This window comes from Amblyomma maculatum, chromosome 10 (genome assembly GCF_055883805.1).
Source record: "Amblyomma maculatum isolate TAMU_Amacu chromosome 10, ASM5588380v1, whole genome shotgun sequence".
NCBI classification, from domain to species: Eukaryota; Metazoa; Arthropoda; class Arachnida; order Ixodida; family Ixodidae; genus Amblyomma; species Amblyomma maculatum.
In genome coordinates, this window is record NC_139353.1 from 31,137,357 (window position 1) to 31,153,994 (window position 16,638).

Below are 16,638 nucleotides of genomic sequence, written 5' to 3' on the forward strand. Positions count from 1 at the left end.
CACGTACAAAAAGAAAGTATGGATGCCTCTTGCCGGGGTCTGGAATCCTTGATCTGCGCACGACACGTGGCGTCTCTTTCCTGCGACCTCCCATGTGAGCTATTTCAACGCCGAGAGAAGCCTGATTTCTCAACGCACCTTAAAAGACAGGTAGATATTTATATAGATTTTAGCAAAAAAGAAGCTATGAGTTGGTAAAAAAGGCTTTGGTGTGTTAGAGTCTTTACGTCATCCTTCTTAACGAAGCCAAATATTCTTTATATTTTGTGTCAGTCATTGTGGAGTCGGCTGAGCGCGAGTGCCGAATTCATGTATGCGCGTCTCACTTCAGTTAGCGGAGGTCGGAAGATCAAAGAATACCAGTGTCCTACACACAGCACGCGCTGCAGTGATCAAATACCTACTCAAGATGCTATTAATAGGTACAAGCGGCCGACTTTATGGAGGTACGTTATTAAGTATCATTGATTTTTCGTTACTAAACGAACATTTGCAATGACTCGACGCACAACGTCATTCTAAAGCCACATAGTCTCAGAAGTACGCATGAACAGGGTTGGTTACTATGCTGTTCCAGTAGCGGAGAGCACTGCCTCGTATACGTAAGATGTTTTCAACTGCAATCCTGACATAGCGGGCAATTCAGAGACATTGCTACAGACTTTAGCACTATGCTTGGTCTGGAGCTAGAACATGAGGCGTTAGGACCCCGCCCCCCCCCCCTTCCCCCCCTCCCCCGCATTGCCACGTTCCATTTTCTGTTGCATTTAGTAAAGCGGAAATTTTTGGACGAATTGGTACACATTCATTTTACTCACAGCACGCACCAAGACAGGACTAAAAACGGAGAATAAAACACAAACAAGCGCTGACTATCAGCTGAGGTTTATTGGAGGACGAATAATATAAATACTGTTGAAACAACTTGTCACTACAAGAAAGTTATCTAAACGGTATGTGGGCGGAAAGATATGCCATTTCCTTTTCTGATAGTGAAACGTAAGGGCTGCTGATACAAGTCGTGTCATGATTATGAATATGGAATGCCTCCATTACTTCGTGTGTCACCTTATCAGTGTGGCGAAACAAAATACGCGTGTTTTTGTAGTCTGGGGTGCATTTGCACTTTTTGCATATGAATGTGGATTGGACCAAAGCATCGCCTTTTGCCTTCCTTTCTTCCTTTTTTCTTTCTTGTGTTTGCATTTGCAATTTCTGCAGTGGACGGCTGTGTGTGATAGGTCATCCTTTTTTTTCTTGTGTTTTCATGTTCCAATATTCGCTTATTCACACACCTCCAAGTCTGCCCAATGTAGTGCGTAACGCCGCATGAAAAGGGAATCCGATACACCACCCTACCTCGCAGTGAATTACTAGTGATACTTGACGCACCTGACAGGCCTCCCTCTTGCTATCTTGCATCTGCTTTACCTGTTTGCACATTACGCTTAATTTTCTAGGGGCAGAAAACACCACATCAATGCCATATCTCCCGCGACCTTCTTAAGCCTATGAGACATACAATGTGCGTACGGAACAAGTGCAAACCTTTTTTCCTTTCTGGTTTTGGCCGAATCCCTTTCTTAAGCTGTCTAAGAAGCTTGTCCGCTGCTCTCGAAATAAATACAGCAGTGTAGCCGTTCGCGCGCAACCGCCCTGATTGAGCTGAAACACTGTCCCTTATTATTTAATGGCAAGTCTTCTTGAGTGCAGATTGTAAGCACGAGACAACAATGCCCTCTTTTAAAGTTTTATATGACCAGACTGGAAGTTTAGCAGGTGTTTCGAAGATCGGGGATGATAGCACCAGTACAATGTGTTTATAATCACTAAACAAGATCACATAAAAAAAAAATGCAGTTCGTTGTGTTCAGTCCAGATCCACATTCATTAAAAAATGTCAGAACATTAATTAGGCTTCTAGGAAAGCAGTCAGGTCGGGTCAACACCAAGTAATCGTCGATGTACCCAAAAATTCGAACGACTAACCCATCTGTTGCATTTGCAATAACTCTATCAACGCTGCTCAAGAAGATGTGTTTCATATCTTATTGCTGGGACCCGCGCGTGTACGGCAAACAATCGTCGATATGTAGCGAAAAAACAGTAAATAAAAACCTCTTTGACGCTTCGTCATGTGCCGGTAAAGAAAATAAAGAAAACTGACCGCACTACCTTCATCAACAATCTGTTTCGATACCTCTCACGTTTAGGCCCATCCAGGTGACGGTGCCACAAACAGGTGATGCTTTGAAGAGCCCTATTAACAAGCCCACACGGTTTACAAGGCGCGGACCAGATGGACAGCTCTGCAATGTCGACTCTGATGGACGCTGGAGTTTCTGCTTATGACAAACTGCGTTTACACCAGAGTAACTCCTTCGACCGTGCTATTAGCGTAATTAAGAAGCTAGCATGCCTCACAAAGCTAGAATACCACTGGCAGCTATCTTTCCTTCGTACCGCAAAAAATTATAAGGGAGCGCTCCTAATCCTACTACAGCACCCCAGGGATATTGTCACTCGTGGCAACAATAGTTGTTGCCTGCATGGAGCGGATTGGCGACTAAGAGGAAGAAACAGGAGATGGAGCCAGGCATTTCTTTTCCTCTACTCCTCAAATCATTTTCTTTTTAGACAAGTATACATCAAAAACTTTCCCCGCTGTCCAATTCTTGGGCCATCCCCCTGTGTGGGTATGTGCCTTATGTTTTTTTGGTAAACAACAAAACAATAACAACAACAACAAAGCGGTGGCGAGCGACGGATTCGTATGTCTCAATAGGCTGTGTAGGCAAATAAACAACGGAACAATTCGGGTAAAGGACCATCTGTACTTCTTCGTGAATAGCCTCCGTGAGAGCTCAGGATGCCGTAGCATTATCAGATGGAAGCAGCTGTCGAATATCGTCTCGGACAACTTCGCGGATGATCTCGCGCAGGTTCGCGACGGCGAGGTATTCGACCGGAAAGCAGGCAGCTGAGAGGTTCGAAACGCTGGGAACTCCAGCAAGGCGACGATAATGGCACGACCGCGCAACCAAATCTCGCTCGATGTTCGTCGCCTCTTTTACAAAATCTACCATTGTTCTCGGCTGATCTCGAATATGACCACCAAAAATTTCACCCTTGATGCCCCGCATGAGTACGCGCACCTTTTCTTTTGCTCGGTAGCGGCGGCGGCCGATTTTACGCGCACTCCACGCGATCTTCCTCTTTGTCGCCAATCCGCCCAATGCAGACAGCAGAAACTATTGTTATCACGGGTGACAATACGAGAGGAGATATAAGCGCAGGTAAGTGACTTCCATAGTCTGAGAAAAGTTCAGCATACGGAAAGGCGCCACGTCGAATGCTACAAAACATCAAACGCCATTTTGCATCGCCATATCAAAGCCTACCCTACTGAAAAACGAAAAGTTCTACGGGGCAACAACTTCACACAATCTCATCAAATCACATAGACTCTCATACGGTGCATGTCATTATCATAAAATATCTTCCATAAATTATGTTAACGTGCAAGAAACTATGAGATGTTACGCAATTATATGCGACTTGTATGTGATTTCTTACGTGAATTTAGTGAGACTGTGTGAGAAAATGTTAGGTTATCGCCTCATACAATTTTTTCAGTAGGGTAGCCGTGCAAGCCCACGCCAAAATGGCGTTGGTCATATGCATTTCTTGCGCATCCACCCTGACGTAGTGCCCGTGTTTCGAACCTAATCAAGCACCCACTCTGACTACAAAACGTGGGCGACGCAACGTGCGGTGCCATATTTTCCTTTTTTTCTTCAGGTTTAATCATTTTGCGATCCGGCAGAGAAACTAGAACCGCTGCGCGACGAGGGACGAGAATGAGCCCCCTGTGCGCCTCGTGTGACAAACCGTCGGTGCTACGTCATCATCGGGATGTAATTTACCGAGGACGGAGCGCGAACGAGCGCGGACGTCTGGGGAACGGATCGCGCGGACGGCCGGAACCAATCGACTAATTGCGAGGATGGGCAATGTGTCGTCACCGCTCCTCTCTCTCTCTCTCTCTCTCTCTCTCTCTCTCTCTCTCTCTCTCTCTCTCTCTCTCTCTCTCTCTCTCTCTCTCTCTCTCTCTCTCTCTCTTTTCATCTTCCACATCACCTCCGCTCTTCTCTCCGCCAACTCTCGCTGGGATTCAACGAACGTGCATACGCAATGATGCTAGGAGCGTTGATTATGCAGATAGTATGGTTCCTCCGAACGTGTTCGAAGTGGATGAGAGAATTGAAGCTAGAGATGCTGCACAGACGACACGTTATGAAGGTTCTGGGTTCCGAATAAGTTTTCTTTCTTTTTTAGCCGTAGAGGTTCGCGTTAAGAGCCAGCAAGACAAATTAGGGTAGCGGAAAAAAACGAACATGAAGTGTGTCACCACGAAAATGGGGTCACATTTTCCTCGAACTTTAGTATGACAAAATTCCGAGACAGTTCGTTGCCGAAATTCGTGAGTCTTACTGGAAGGCGCTTTCCCAGTACTCCAATCAATGCGCCTGCAATTTATAAACAGTTTTTGCCTCTCACGCGCTCCTAAAGGTCGATATACAGTCTGCCTCAAGTTTGGAGAACTTCTTTTCGCGCCAGACAATCGAGTATTGACGGCTTTCAGCACTTTAGGAATTAGCGCGGAATTGTCGTCATGGGCGACGAATTTCGCGAGCGCTTTGGATGCGTCCTTTTGTCTTCCGTTCGGCGAATTTTAACATGTCAAAGCGAATTAAGAAAGTTTGCAGGCTTTGAAGTTGACTTTAGTAACATATTAATGGCTGAGTTGATTGCTTGTGCCAATAAGTGTTTTAAATCGAGAAAAGTGTCCTACCTGCTGTTGTAGGGGACGCTCTAGTTCATTTGTATATGCCCCGTACCATTGCGGTGGCATGTTGAAATTACTTAGACCCGCCATGACTATGCACGACTTACAAAACAAGAGCATACTGGTTTGGATGCATCTCTGAAGTGGAGAGTACATCTTGAAATAGGTTTAAAATTTGTCAATAAGCAGAGAGATAAGAAAGGACTGCGAAGCAAAAGGCCAGCGTGAAATCAAGCAAGGGAAGATGAACTGATCGATTTGTAATTTCTTTTGGCTACTGATCTGCTCAGCGAGTAATTTTATTTCGCCGAGAATCTAGCAGATACCTACTTATCTCGCTGTATCTGAGATGACTCCATGTGTTTCATGAAATTAAGTTCTTCGGAGTGTCTTGCAGCTCATAATCAGAATATAAACGATTAGACGTGCATTTCTTCTTACCATTGTAGAGATCTGGGGCGCAACTAGACGGTACATCCGCCACATTGCCTGATAACTGTTGGCCTACAAAATCTACCATGTATGGTGTTCGGGAATTATTGGCTAGATAACTATTAGTCCAGGAGCTGTTCAACCTCGAACTATTAGTCTATGACCTTCGGCCACGAAAACTTCAAATGCATTGACGGAGAACCATTGATGATGATGAGATGGAGAACCGTTACCCCTCTGAAATAGTCTAGCGGCGCGTGCTTGGTGGAATGGTTGGCGAAAACCCTCAAATATTTTTCCTCCCGCAGTAATAATGCCGTTTTCGCTTGAAACATTCTGAAAGGCCCATACATTTCTGTGTTCGAAAAGACTCAGAAAAAAAAAAACGATGTATTTCAGCTCATAACAGCCCTACTGCTGCGATAACAGCACTCATAACAGCTCTACTTGCCCACACGAAGGTACTAAAGAATACTTCCTTTGTTCGCAGCGTGTTCGTGCGGGGTGCCCGTGGAGGCTTAGGGCTGAGCCGCGCTTGCAACACGTCTGGAGCCCTGATCAGAGCAACGTTCCACTGGGAGCACGGAGATCGCATCCACATCATCGCAGGGCAACGAGGCACCGACGCATGCGAGGTAAGGGAACAGCGCAGCGGTGCTTCACAGGTGTTCTATCAGATGCACCACAGTAATATCTTGTTCATGCGCCATCTATAAAGAAGACCAGCTTAAAGCTGTGCTCGGAATGTTGCCTCGAACATAGATCGCTGTCTCCTATACATTTTTCTGAGCGTGGCAGCAATACCGCAAAAAATGCATTACAAGAAAAAAAAAACAAAAATCATAATGAAATAATGTAATCCAGTCAAACAGCAAGCACAGAACCATGATATAAATCGGTGAAAATATTCTGCAGTTCTGTCGTGACGTCGGACATTTCTGTACTTTTTTACCACTTTTCAGTTGAAACTACATAAAATTTTGATGTCGCTACAGAAATTTTGTGCCACAGCAGGTTCACCGTCGAAAACCATACAAACTTATTTGCGAAAACGGAAGATTTTAGTACGTTTTTACTGGGAATTTAACGAAAATTAGTAATGTTTTATTAACGATGGTAAACATATGGGATGCACTGCCAGGAAACCTTAACACTCCTTTTGGCAGGGTATTCTGACATGAACAGAACATATATCTTCTGAACAGATAATGCAAGATGTGTTTCCGCCCTCTGTTGCACTGGGCGTTGTCCCCTTCGTGACAGAGCCATTTATTTAGGCAGTATGCGCCAAACAATTGCCACTATTTCCTCTGATGCACATATTTCTTTTTCCTGCTCCCTGCCCTCTCTCAACCTCACCTACAAAAACGAAATATTTTTATTTGGCCATCCAAGAATCAGCATCCAAAAATCGTAAGTACATTTCTATAAACATCTACCATGACCCATAGTATCTACCACTAAAGATCTCATCTGTATACTACTGCATGCGGTGGCCTAGAGGCGGCCCCTGGTTCTTTCGTACTTTCCCAAAGGCAAAAACAAACAAAAATAAATGAAGTTTCAGGAAACTTGGTACCGAGCGTATTTAGGCCGAGGTCTCTACCAAGATGGTTTCTGAAATGATTTTGATGCGACTAGTGCATCCTAGCACAGCCTGTGTAACACTTGCTTTAACGCATTAGGTGATCCCTAGCCATGTTGGAGATTCCTTACAAAACGTCAGTAAGCTTTTAATGCAAGACGTGAACCCAAATTTCTTTTAAAACAGCGAAGAAATCAAAGACGGAAAGTGAGGTGTGTGAAAGAGAACTGTGCGGATGATCGAAATTAATTAGCCAGTGGACAATCAACTTCCAGGGAAGTTTAAGAGGTCATTTCAATCTCATAAAATAACTGCTATCGATATTAGCATTTTGATCAGCAACGTTGGCTTGACTGAATAATTTTTATTTAAAGTATTCATTATAATTTACAAAGGCTCGTTTGCATCTATATCTGAATACCTAACTAAAAAGTAGTTAGGATCCATGCAAAGCAGTTCTTGTAAGAGTAAACTGCTGGCGTAAATAATTATTTAAGTAATATTGTTGAGTAAGTTCATGAATTAAAATGAACGGTAAAGATTATTTTTTCTTTGTAGCATTCCTCCTACGTAAGCAGTAAAATTACATGCTAAAAACGTGAATTTACAACACCACAGCTTCTGCAAAAGCTTGTATGAACAGATGAAAACAAACAATAAAAAATGCACTCCCACTACTTTGGCTTATTTTTCTTCAATAACATAGGAAAATTTTTACTTTGAGTTGCCACAAGAAAGCGATTTATTATAGAGTAAACAAGCCTACAGGGATACAACCAACATTCAGTACGAAAGCACGATTAAGAGAGATGCTGCGTACATGTTTAACAAGATCAGCTTGAAAGCGTGAAGATTCCAAATTGTTTTGATTTAAGAAGTTGTGCTGTGTTCGAAGGATACGATCAGGGCACATTTCGTGGGCATCAAACTGTTGCACTCCTGTTTTTCCTTTTTCTTCCGCCATTTGCAGCAAGACACCTGCAGCAAGACAAACAAGAGGAATGCTCTGGAAGACATCCACGCCGTGTCCCGAGGGGGAGGTGGAGGAGGTGGCGGTGCATCTGCCATATTTAAGGTAAGCTCTCAACCGTCCTTGGACCCCACCCCTCCTGGCGTCTAAAGGCGAACTTATACTACGAACCATGGATGATGGGTTCTAGAGATTAGGGAGGGACTATGAACAAATTGATGTTGACGTGTACCCTTTGATTACCACGAAACAATAGAAATGAGGTGACTCTAAATGAAAATTGAGTTTAGTAAGATAGTTAAGAAAATAAATACTGGTGTCGATATAATAGAGCGTTTTCACTAGGAAAGACCAATGACGTCAATATGTTTCTTAGATGCGCATCTCTGAGGTAAACCACAGTGCCATATATTCCAAAACGGGGATCGCGCAACCCTTTTCATTATTGATGCCATAAATATTGGCGAAACGGAACCTAGTTTACTTTTTAATGCAACGTTATCAGCGATAGGTGCATCTTATCTGCCGAAAAGTCATTATCAAAGTCGCAAAAAGCCGGATGGTCAATCTTTATTATAATAACGAAATCTGAATGGGAATTTTCCCTTCATAAGGTTCCAAAGGTTTCCCTTAAGAATAATGGACTTAACTGGGGAATTTCAGGAATGTCAGCAAGGCTGTTCGATGCGAGGATGGTCAGTGGAGTCTGACTGCAGCGGGAAAAAAAAAAAAAAAAAAAAAACAAAAAAAAAACCGCCTAGTCCCATGTCAACGCTAAACATTTGCCAGAGAAGTCTTGTTACCTGAGATATGTGAATGTGGTACCTTGGAACACTGTAACATCACGGATTTAGAAGAGACAGTGATCTCTAGCTGTGGTAGAGTTAATTGCATGGAGGCATTAAAACGGCTTCCCTGGCTGTATCTGTTACATTAGTGGCTATAATTTTGGCTGAATAACATCCAAGGAACGGCTATTCAAGCTTCGTCCACATTTATATATTCTATATATGGCATTGCAGTGCTGAACGCAAGGTCGTCCAGGTTCGATCCCCACCATGACAGCACCATTTTGATGGAAGTGAATCGGAAAAACGCCTGTGTGCTGATACGTTATTTCACGATAAAGAGCCCCGGCCATTCGAAAACATTCTCGAATGTTGCCACTAAATAATCGATCAAACAAAAAATAATCACTGTAGTAATCGGTTGATCGATTGGTCCGTCGATACATCAATGAATAGTCATTTTTATTTTCTTTAAGACAGTGATCGTATCTAACCAGATATATGCATACATCTTCAAACATCACTAAGACGTCGAGTCTTCTAATGTATATTTGTCCCCTCTGCAGTATACCCCTTATAGAACCAGCACACTGGCATGACGGGTGAAGCGCATTCCGTGACTCTTCCAACCGGGTCGTGATGCAAGCTTTCTGCCCAGGCACCTGCGCCACGAAAGACGAGGCGGCACGCGACGTTGGATGCGAGCGATGCTAGGGGACTCCCATTACACAACAAGCGCGGCGTAGAGACGCGATCATCACGCCACCTCGCGCCGCTTTCACTCCGTATTGTGCTCGGATGATGGGGCAGCAACAGCGTCGTTTGCTGCGGCGTGCGCGTCCCGTGGCGTGACAGTCTCAGGAGAGAGCTCGGCGGAGCTTTTAGTGTCTAAAACGGGCGCCGCATACCAATCTATATTGGGTGTGCCGCCTTCGACGTTCAGAAAGGAGGGCTGGGCGAGACGGCTGTGGGCGGAAAACAACCCAAGCAGCGGTATTTACACGCACGCTAGAATGAATCTGGGTTCCCTTGCACGCCATTAAGATTGAGCCAGGGTTTAGCTGCGGTGCTAAGGAGGATTAAGTCTGGAGAAGTGAAGGAGCTGCAAAAGCAAGCAAGAAAAAAAAAAGCGACTATACATTTATAGTCGACTATTGTCTCAATATTATATGCCCCTCTATGAGCTACGCCGAATATGAAATGGCGAAACGTTTTTACAGATAACGCCCCCAAACCCTGTTCTCCTTTAAGCAGCTTTCAGAATACGTTGCAACTGTAAACCAAGTAGCTCTAACAAAAATATTGCTTCAACGAAGGGTCAAATAATTTTTCAAGCTTGCATGCTTTTCGTTAACAAGGGAAAATAACATTAACTCTCCCAGGTGCATACTGCCAAACCACGTCCCGAAGACGCACTTGAGAGACGCCGTCTGTAAGTGCGATCATGTGACACGGTATTTTCAACTAATGTCAGCTGTCGGCCTCAAGTATTAAAACACCGCGTAGCGTAAAGGTAACGTTTTCATTTGTAAACTTTGTAAACAACAGTCTGAGGTGATATGCTTCGCAAACGTATTGAGAGCGACGGCCCATTCCACGTTTTGCAAAAGCGCACACGTTAAACGGTTCCAGCGCTGTCATCGGCGTGCTCTCGCAACCGTATTAACTAAATTGAATGGGGTAGAGACCTAAGAAATTTTCGCGATATTTTTGGATATTTAGTTTCTTACGGCACGCGGTGGCACGCCACCCGAATTAAAAGTAAGTGTCCGTCCTCTGACCGCTTTAGAAAATCAACAGTCAGGGTACAGGTAGAACGAGAGAAAGAAGATGGCTTACACGATGTGAAAGAGTACTGAACAACGGTAGAGGGGGGGAACCTCAGTTCGCAGGTCGAGCCAACAAAGGCGCAGCCTTCTAATTGAGGCTGTGTGCAGGCTACGTATACGAGATCCGCTTGAGTGAGTCTTTTAGCTATGTTCTTCTTGGTATAAAGGCTCCCGTTTGGGTTTGGAGTAGCACCCTGTTTCTCGTCGCAAGCTGTCGTTCCTCGCCCGCAAGCCGGACATACGGCTGCTAGTTCTGCTCTCCTTTTGCTGTTTTTATTGTTCGTAAGTTCCACGTCATACATTGGTATTTACAATAGTTGTGGACTTTATTTTTATTCCGGCTGAAACAAGAAACTTCCCTTACCAAACGTCATACTAAACAAAACTCAGCATTCAGTGCCATTTCTGGGAAATTTTTCAGCACACATAATACAGCTGTGTACTCTAAAGAAGCGTTCTAAATCGAGCCCTAAGCTTCGTCACAATCGGCATAAGTTTTCAGATCACATGTACTCGTTTGTGATCTCTGCCAGAGCTCATAGTGACGAGTTTACTGAAGGTGCAATGACTTTCACAGGTGGACCCCAGGACCGGCGACGCTGTTCCGCTGGTGGTGGCAGCTGGAGGTGGCGGCCACTCGGCGGCTGCCACAGCGTCCGCTGGGACAGCTTACGTGGGCGTCGCTGGCAGGGGCTTTCAGGACAACCAGGCCCCCGGTAACGGACTCTCGGCCCCAGAAGGAAAGGGCCCAGGTAAGTCATGGTGAACCGCCTTGCAAGGCGAGCGCGACTGCTTGCCAGGGAGAATAGTTCGCGCTTAAAATGCGCGACGTGAGGCTCTCACGTGGTCGTTGCAGCAATGAAGCCGCCGTCCACTGACGTAGGTGGCGATTTGATGCGCAAGTACGATTTCTGATGGAACATTTATGCACGTCAGCGACTTTGGTTAACACCCCAGTAACGTTAACCAGTGCACTTGAAATGAAGAAACTACTACGGCTGTCGTTATGCTTAGCAGTTTCTCGCAGCCAGTTCTTAGATACAAATGTATTCGACCGTCAAAGCCAGCCCCGCAGTTACGCCTGCACCTTTCAAGCACATGCCTGTAAAGCTGGTTTTGCTGCAGTAAGATAACATATGCAACAAAGTCATCTTTACAGTCACAAATAATAAAGTTCAGATACTCTTAATAGCATTACCACGCCTGTAAAGCTGTTTTTTCTGCAGTAAGACTACATATGCAACAAAGCCACCTTTACAATCACAAATAAAGTTACAGATACTCTTATAAGCATTGCCAATCCCAAAATGACAGGCTTTTACAGTGACAATTTTTTGGTGCATTGCCGCAATATTTTGCAGATATTGCGCACACGTAGATGACGACAATGCATTCTTGCATTCCGTTAGATAACCTCGCGACCCTGTATTGGTACTCGCCCTCTCGCCGGCCGCTGATAGCCTATTTGGTATGAATGGGCCCCTGACAGTTCAGCATGTTTGCGACTTGCGCCACCAGACGCGGCAAGAGTCTATTCACTGTAGTACCTCTGTTACACGAACACTTTCGATCCTCACTGAACTCGATCTGCATTCAACTGAATGCAGATCGCACAATAAATTGGCCGCGTTGACAACCTCGATCTGCATTCAACTGAATGCAGATCGAGGTTGTGAAAAGGCAACTTTCAGTGCAATTGAGCCCGAGCCTGCTTGGCTCGAAGCTGCTTCCTCAAGCGCTCTTGAGTTTTCTGGCACATTCCAGAGTGGGTGTTGTCACACTCGATGTTACCCGACGGACACAATGGAAAGTCTCAATGGTCATTCAAAATAGCCGTTCACACCGGATGATTCAATCCTTCTTGAAAACCTCAATGCGGATCGAGTTCAATGAGTATCGGATGTGTTCGTGTGACATAGGTATAAATTACAGCAGCAGAAAAGACCTTAGAAGAGCGCGCAAGAAATAGCGAAAAAGGGGCAACGGCGTATTATCCATCGCAAGAGTGTCAGCGGTATGTGATTAGTCGGCCACAGTACATGAACATACGCTGCCGATTAAAGCCTAGAAATACAAAAGGAAACATCTACAGATATCTGCCATTCTTTCATGAGCACGGCACTGGTCACATGGCCCTGGAAAAAAGAAAGAGGTCTTAGGCCAATGTTGCGTTTGCCTCGCGTGATAGGTAAAATCCGTAAGGACGTTTATGTATTGTGCTACCATTTTCGTAGCTTTTTGTAGCGCGCGGTGGACCCCTGCTATTTGTTTACGTCATTAACACGCCTGCAATATGGAAGCAGGCAATTGCAAAGGAAAATATGGGGGTCCGCTAAGCTCCGCATTTAGGGGTATAACACGAAAGCTTTAAATACTTTTCAACAGCGGCTGCCTTTCCAGATCCTGATTCGTGTGAGTTTCCCTACTAGCCTAATCATCGGTCCTTTAATTTGGGCCTCTATTATCTAACACAGATGCATTGTCATGTAGTAGTAGTAGAGAGAGAGAGAGAGAGAGACCCTTTAATGAAAAACAGAGAATTTAGCCGGAGTTTGGATTTCGCTGGCATGCTACTCTGTGTAGGAAGGGGAATCGGGGAGGAAAAGATTGAAAAAGAATGGCGAGGAAAATAAAAGAAATGAAGAGGGAGATAAAATGCGGCCATTAAATACGTTGTAAGGTGCATCGTGGAGTAATGGTATAGAACGAAATGATGAAACGCATAATCCGACAAATGCGTTTATAGAGCTCACAGCGTGAAAAATGCCTGAGTATAACATGCAAGGGGAATTTAGAGTTTTTCATGCAGTAGTAAGCTACCACACAGTGTGAAGGACCACCCAACAGAGATATATAATCGAGCCTCAGCCAAGCCAAGCCGAATTATAGCATCAAATAAAAAAAAAAGCCTTAGGAACGTACTCGTGTGGAGTAGGAATAGGGAGCCTGATTCAGAAACCAAGTGTTCTGGGTACGAGTCTTCATTTCCTCTCAACTCCTGTCTTCTTGCCAGCGTCTTCCAACTCAACAACATCTTGTGGTCTTGTTTCATCAAACAACCTGCTGTACAATCAGTGCTCGGCTGTGTCACCGGCCCACTACCTTCTGCCAGAGACATGCCGGTGTCGTGATTCTTCTCTCACTCCGAACACGCTGACGCCGCGTTTTCTACAAGATGGAACCTTTAAGCTGTTTCGTGAACCCAATATCGGTGTTTGATGTCAATGTTTCCGCTCCCTGTCTCCGTATCCCTTTGAAACCAATGTGAGCTCTGTGGCGATTACTATTCTGGAGCAATGAACGGCAGGCAGTGCAAATAGGCAGTCAGAAGAGCAGGTCGGGCTTGTTGATGATTCATTATAGGTTCACGTTGCAAACAACGTAATGATAACACAGGAGAAGAGAACGATTCAACAAACTCTGTTGTGTCGTCTAACAACGCTTATTGCGTCGTCTTCTCGTGTGTTCCCATTACGTTGTTTGCGTTGTTAAGTTTTATAACAAACAGCAAATAGCTAGCCTTGAAGGCTCACGAAAGTTGAAGCACGTTGAAGAGAGTTTTGATGGTTTTAAACCCATTGTAATAATTATGATACTAGCAATAGTCAGCGCAACCTGCCGCCTGAAAGGTATCGTCGGTCTGGTCTTATCACACGTATGACATTACTGTCACTTCGCAGGTGGTGGGGGTGGGTGGAACGACAGTGCCGCCGAGAGCAATGCAGCCGAAGAGCCCACAGCGGGTCGTCCGCTGACGGACAGCGCAGCAGGTGGCGCTGTGTGTGCCGAGGCAGCTGTGTGGAACACCGCCGGAGGGTTTGGCGGTGGAGGAGGCGGATGCGCCGGCGGAGGAGGCGGAGGAGGATGGAAGGTGAGGAATGACCATTTTTCTTACTACGGTAAAAACGCTGCGCGAGTGAATGCACACCCAATTGTGCGGGAAAAAAAAAAACCGGAGCTAAACGCGCTACAGGAGGATGATAAAATCATATGACTCTTATGTGCTTAGCTAAACATTTTTTTTAGGTTTGGAGTATTTTACTTAATCATTGCGCGAAGTAAACCAGTAGAAACAAACAGGTAGTGAACTTTGTTAGAAGGTAAAAAAAGAAGAAGCAATGAGGCTCTATTCTTTCAGTTCTCCGGACGTTTTACTAGGGGGATAAAAGCCCAAAATTATGGCCCTAAAATCTGCGCAGGGAAGATTCTGGTACTACAGGGTTGTTTTTATTTTTTTTTTTATTTTTTTTTTCTGAAGGAAAAGGAGAGGGAATTAAAGGATCACACAAAAGGTTTTGTTGAGATGAGTTTAGATTTTCTGAGTGCGAATTCAGAATATACTATGCCGCATTCGCAAATCTTTAACTTCTTCAGTTTACGAGTAACTGGTCTGTGGCATGGTATCAACATGTGACATCGTTTATCGCACTTCTGAACCAACGCGTGATGACGGTGAGGGCAAAGAGCATGCTTTGGATCTTGTTCATAGAAGTCCGTACCCAACGCTTGAAAGCTTGAAAAGTGTTCTTCGACCCATCGATATGAGAGCAAGGGTTTCGCCAGCATAAAACAAATACTCGTGCTGATCTCTTAGCGCAATATGTATAGTTGAACAAGCATAAGTGGAGCTAAAAATGGCACAAAGTCGTCCTACTTTCTAGAGTCCATTTGCCAATTTAAACAAACAGAATTCTTTTTTACATTAAGTAGCCGGGTCAGTTGGTATAAGATGCCTGGCAAATCAGCACGCAGGGTAACGGGACACAGACAAAAAAAAATAAAAAAATCGCGGACGCAGCGCTGGCTTACAACAGGCGTATTGTGTTGTTAGTCAGGGCTATGTCTGCGTCTTCTTGCCTGTGTCCTCTTACGGGGTGCGCTGTTTGTTTTCTTTCTTTTTGTCAATGATTCTTCTTCAGGCTGCCTGCCACCTGCTTCCGCACGAATTCCATTCTATCCTCGCGTTTCTGTGCCAACTGTGTCTTGCTTTTGCAACATGTGTGAGTAACAGCAAAGAAACCAATGCCCGCTAACTTCTTAGATTCAGAAAACGTTTCCGCATGTACAGGTATACACCCGGAGTTGTGCGGCTAATGCAGCGACAAGTGAACTCTTTTTCGCATAAAATATGCAGCGTCATATTTCTGCACTGCTTGCAAAATAAGGGCTGATGTTTTCGGCCATAATTTCAACTACCTACTCTTCGTTTACTAATGCCCTTCCTGTGAAAAATAAATCGAGATTAGCTGGTATTTGCACCGATCGCAAGCCTGTTAACCAGTTCATAGCAGCAGAAAGCGGCAGGTAATCCCAGCAGCAATCGAGTGCCGTGTTACTAATTTTTGGTTCGGGTCCTCCACGATCCTTACTGTGACGTCACAGAGGCCCCTGCACTTAGCGCTTTTTCTAGTGCCGGTTTCTTGCAATGGTGTCCTTGGCCATTACCGTGCGTTCGTTGCGCAAAAGTTTCTGCGTGTTCTTGCACGTTCTATGAAAAAAAAAAAAGAAAAAAAAATAGTCGGGTTTGCCCCATACGTTTGGTCTCAGGCGGCACACACCACAAATCCAATATTGGAGTGCGTTTGCAATGTAATATTCTTATGCACGTACGGGCGTTGCCAATACACTGTCAATATTGGGTTAATGGTCTATGCTGCCTGCAAGCCTAGCAAACACGTACTTTCCTCCGTGTATATTGTGCGAATGTCTTTCGAGCTCTTTATTTGCACAGCATATATGAGGGCTCCCTTGTGTCCCTTTAAAACCCGTCGGTCTAAAAGCTTCTCTGCATTCCGTCCAGGGTGGCGATGCCGCTGTGACGGACACGGCCCAACGAAGCGGCCACGGGGGCAGTTCATACGTCCACCCTAGCAGGCTGGAGGCTGCCTTCCTTCCTACGCCATGCCGCCTCGGATCCACCGCGGTGACGGCGGACGCGGATGAGTCGAAGCCGTACCCGGACAAGGTGATCATAAAACTGCAGCTGTGCAGCGTCCCATATTTCACAAACTGCCACCGTTTACATATATTACTAAGCGGCGAATAAGAAGGAACTTCTGAGCTGCCACGCAGCGCAGTCTACAGCCTTCGTCAAAAATACACAAGGTGAAGCTTTCCAGCATACCTGACACTATTAAGCTTTAGAAGAGAAAGTGCTTAATTTCCCGTCACTGTCAGGAAATTTG

The 16,638-nt window shown here is 45.0% G+C and overlaps 1 protein-coding gene across 1 annotated transcript in view; it reads left to right on the top strand.

Moving 5' to 3' along the window:
- The window catches only part of Alk (Anaplastic lymphoma kinase), a 110,867-nt gene that overhangs the window by 71,916 nt on the left and 22,313 nt on the right, over positions 1 to 16,638 (top strand). The window contains exons 11-16 of the mRNA XM_084581245.1: positions 5,772 to 5,916; positions 6,677 to 6,694; positions 7,837 to 7,941; positions 11,031 to 11,205; positions 14,134 to 14,324; positions 16,254 to 16,418. Of these exons, the coding sequence (XP_084437371.1) occupies positions 5,772 to 5,916; positions 6,677 to 6,694; positions 7,837 to 7,941; positions 11,031 to 11,205; positions 14,134 to 14,324; positions 16,254 to 16,418 (799 nt within the window). The remainder of the gene's footprint in view (positions 1 to 5,771; positions 5,917 to 6,676; positions 6,695 to 7,836; positions 7,942 to 11,030; positions 11,206 to 14,133; positions 14,325 to 16,253; positions 16,419 to 16,638) is intronic.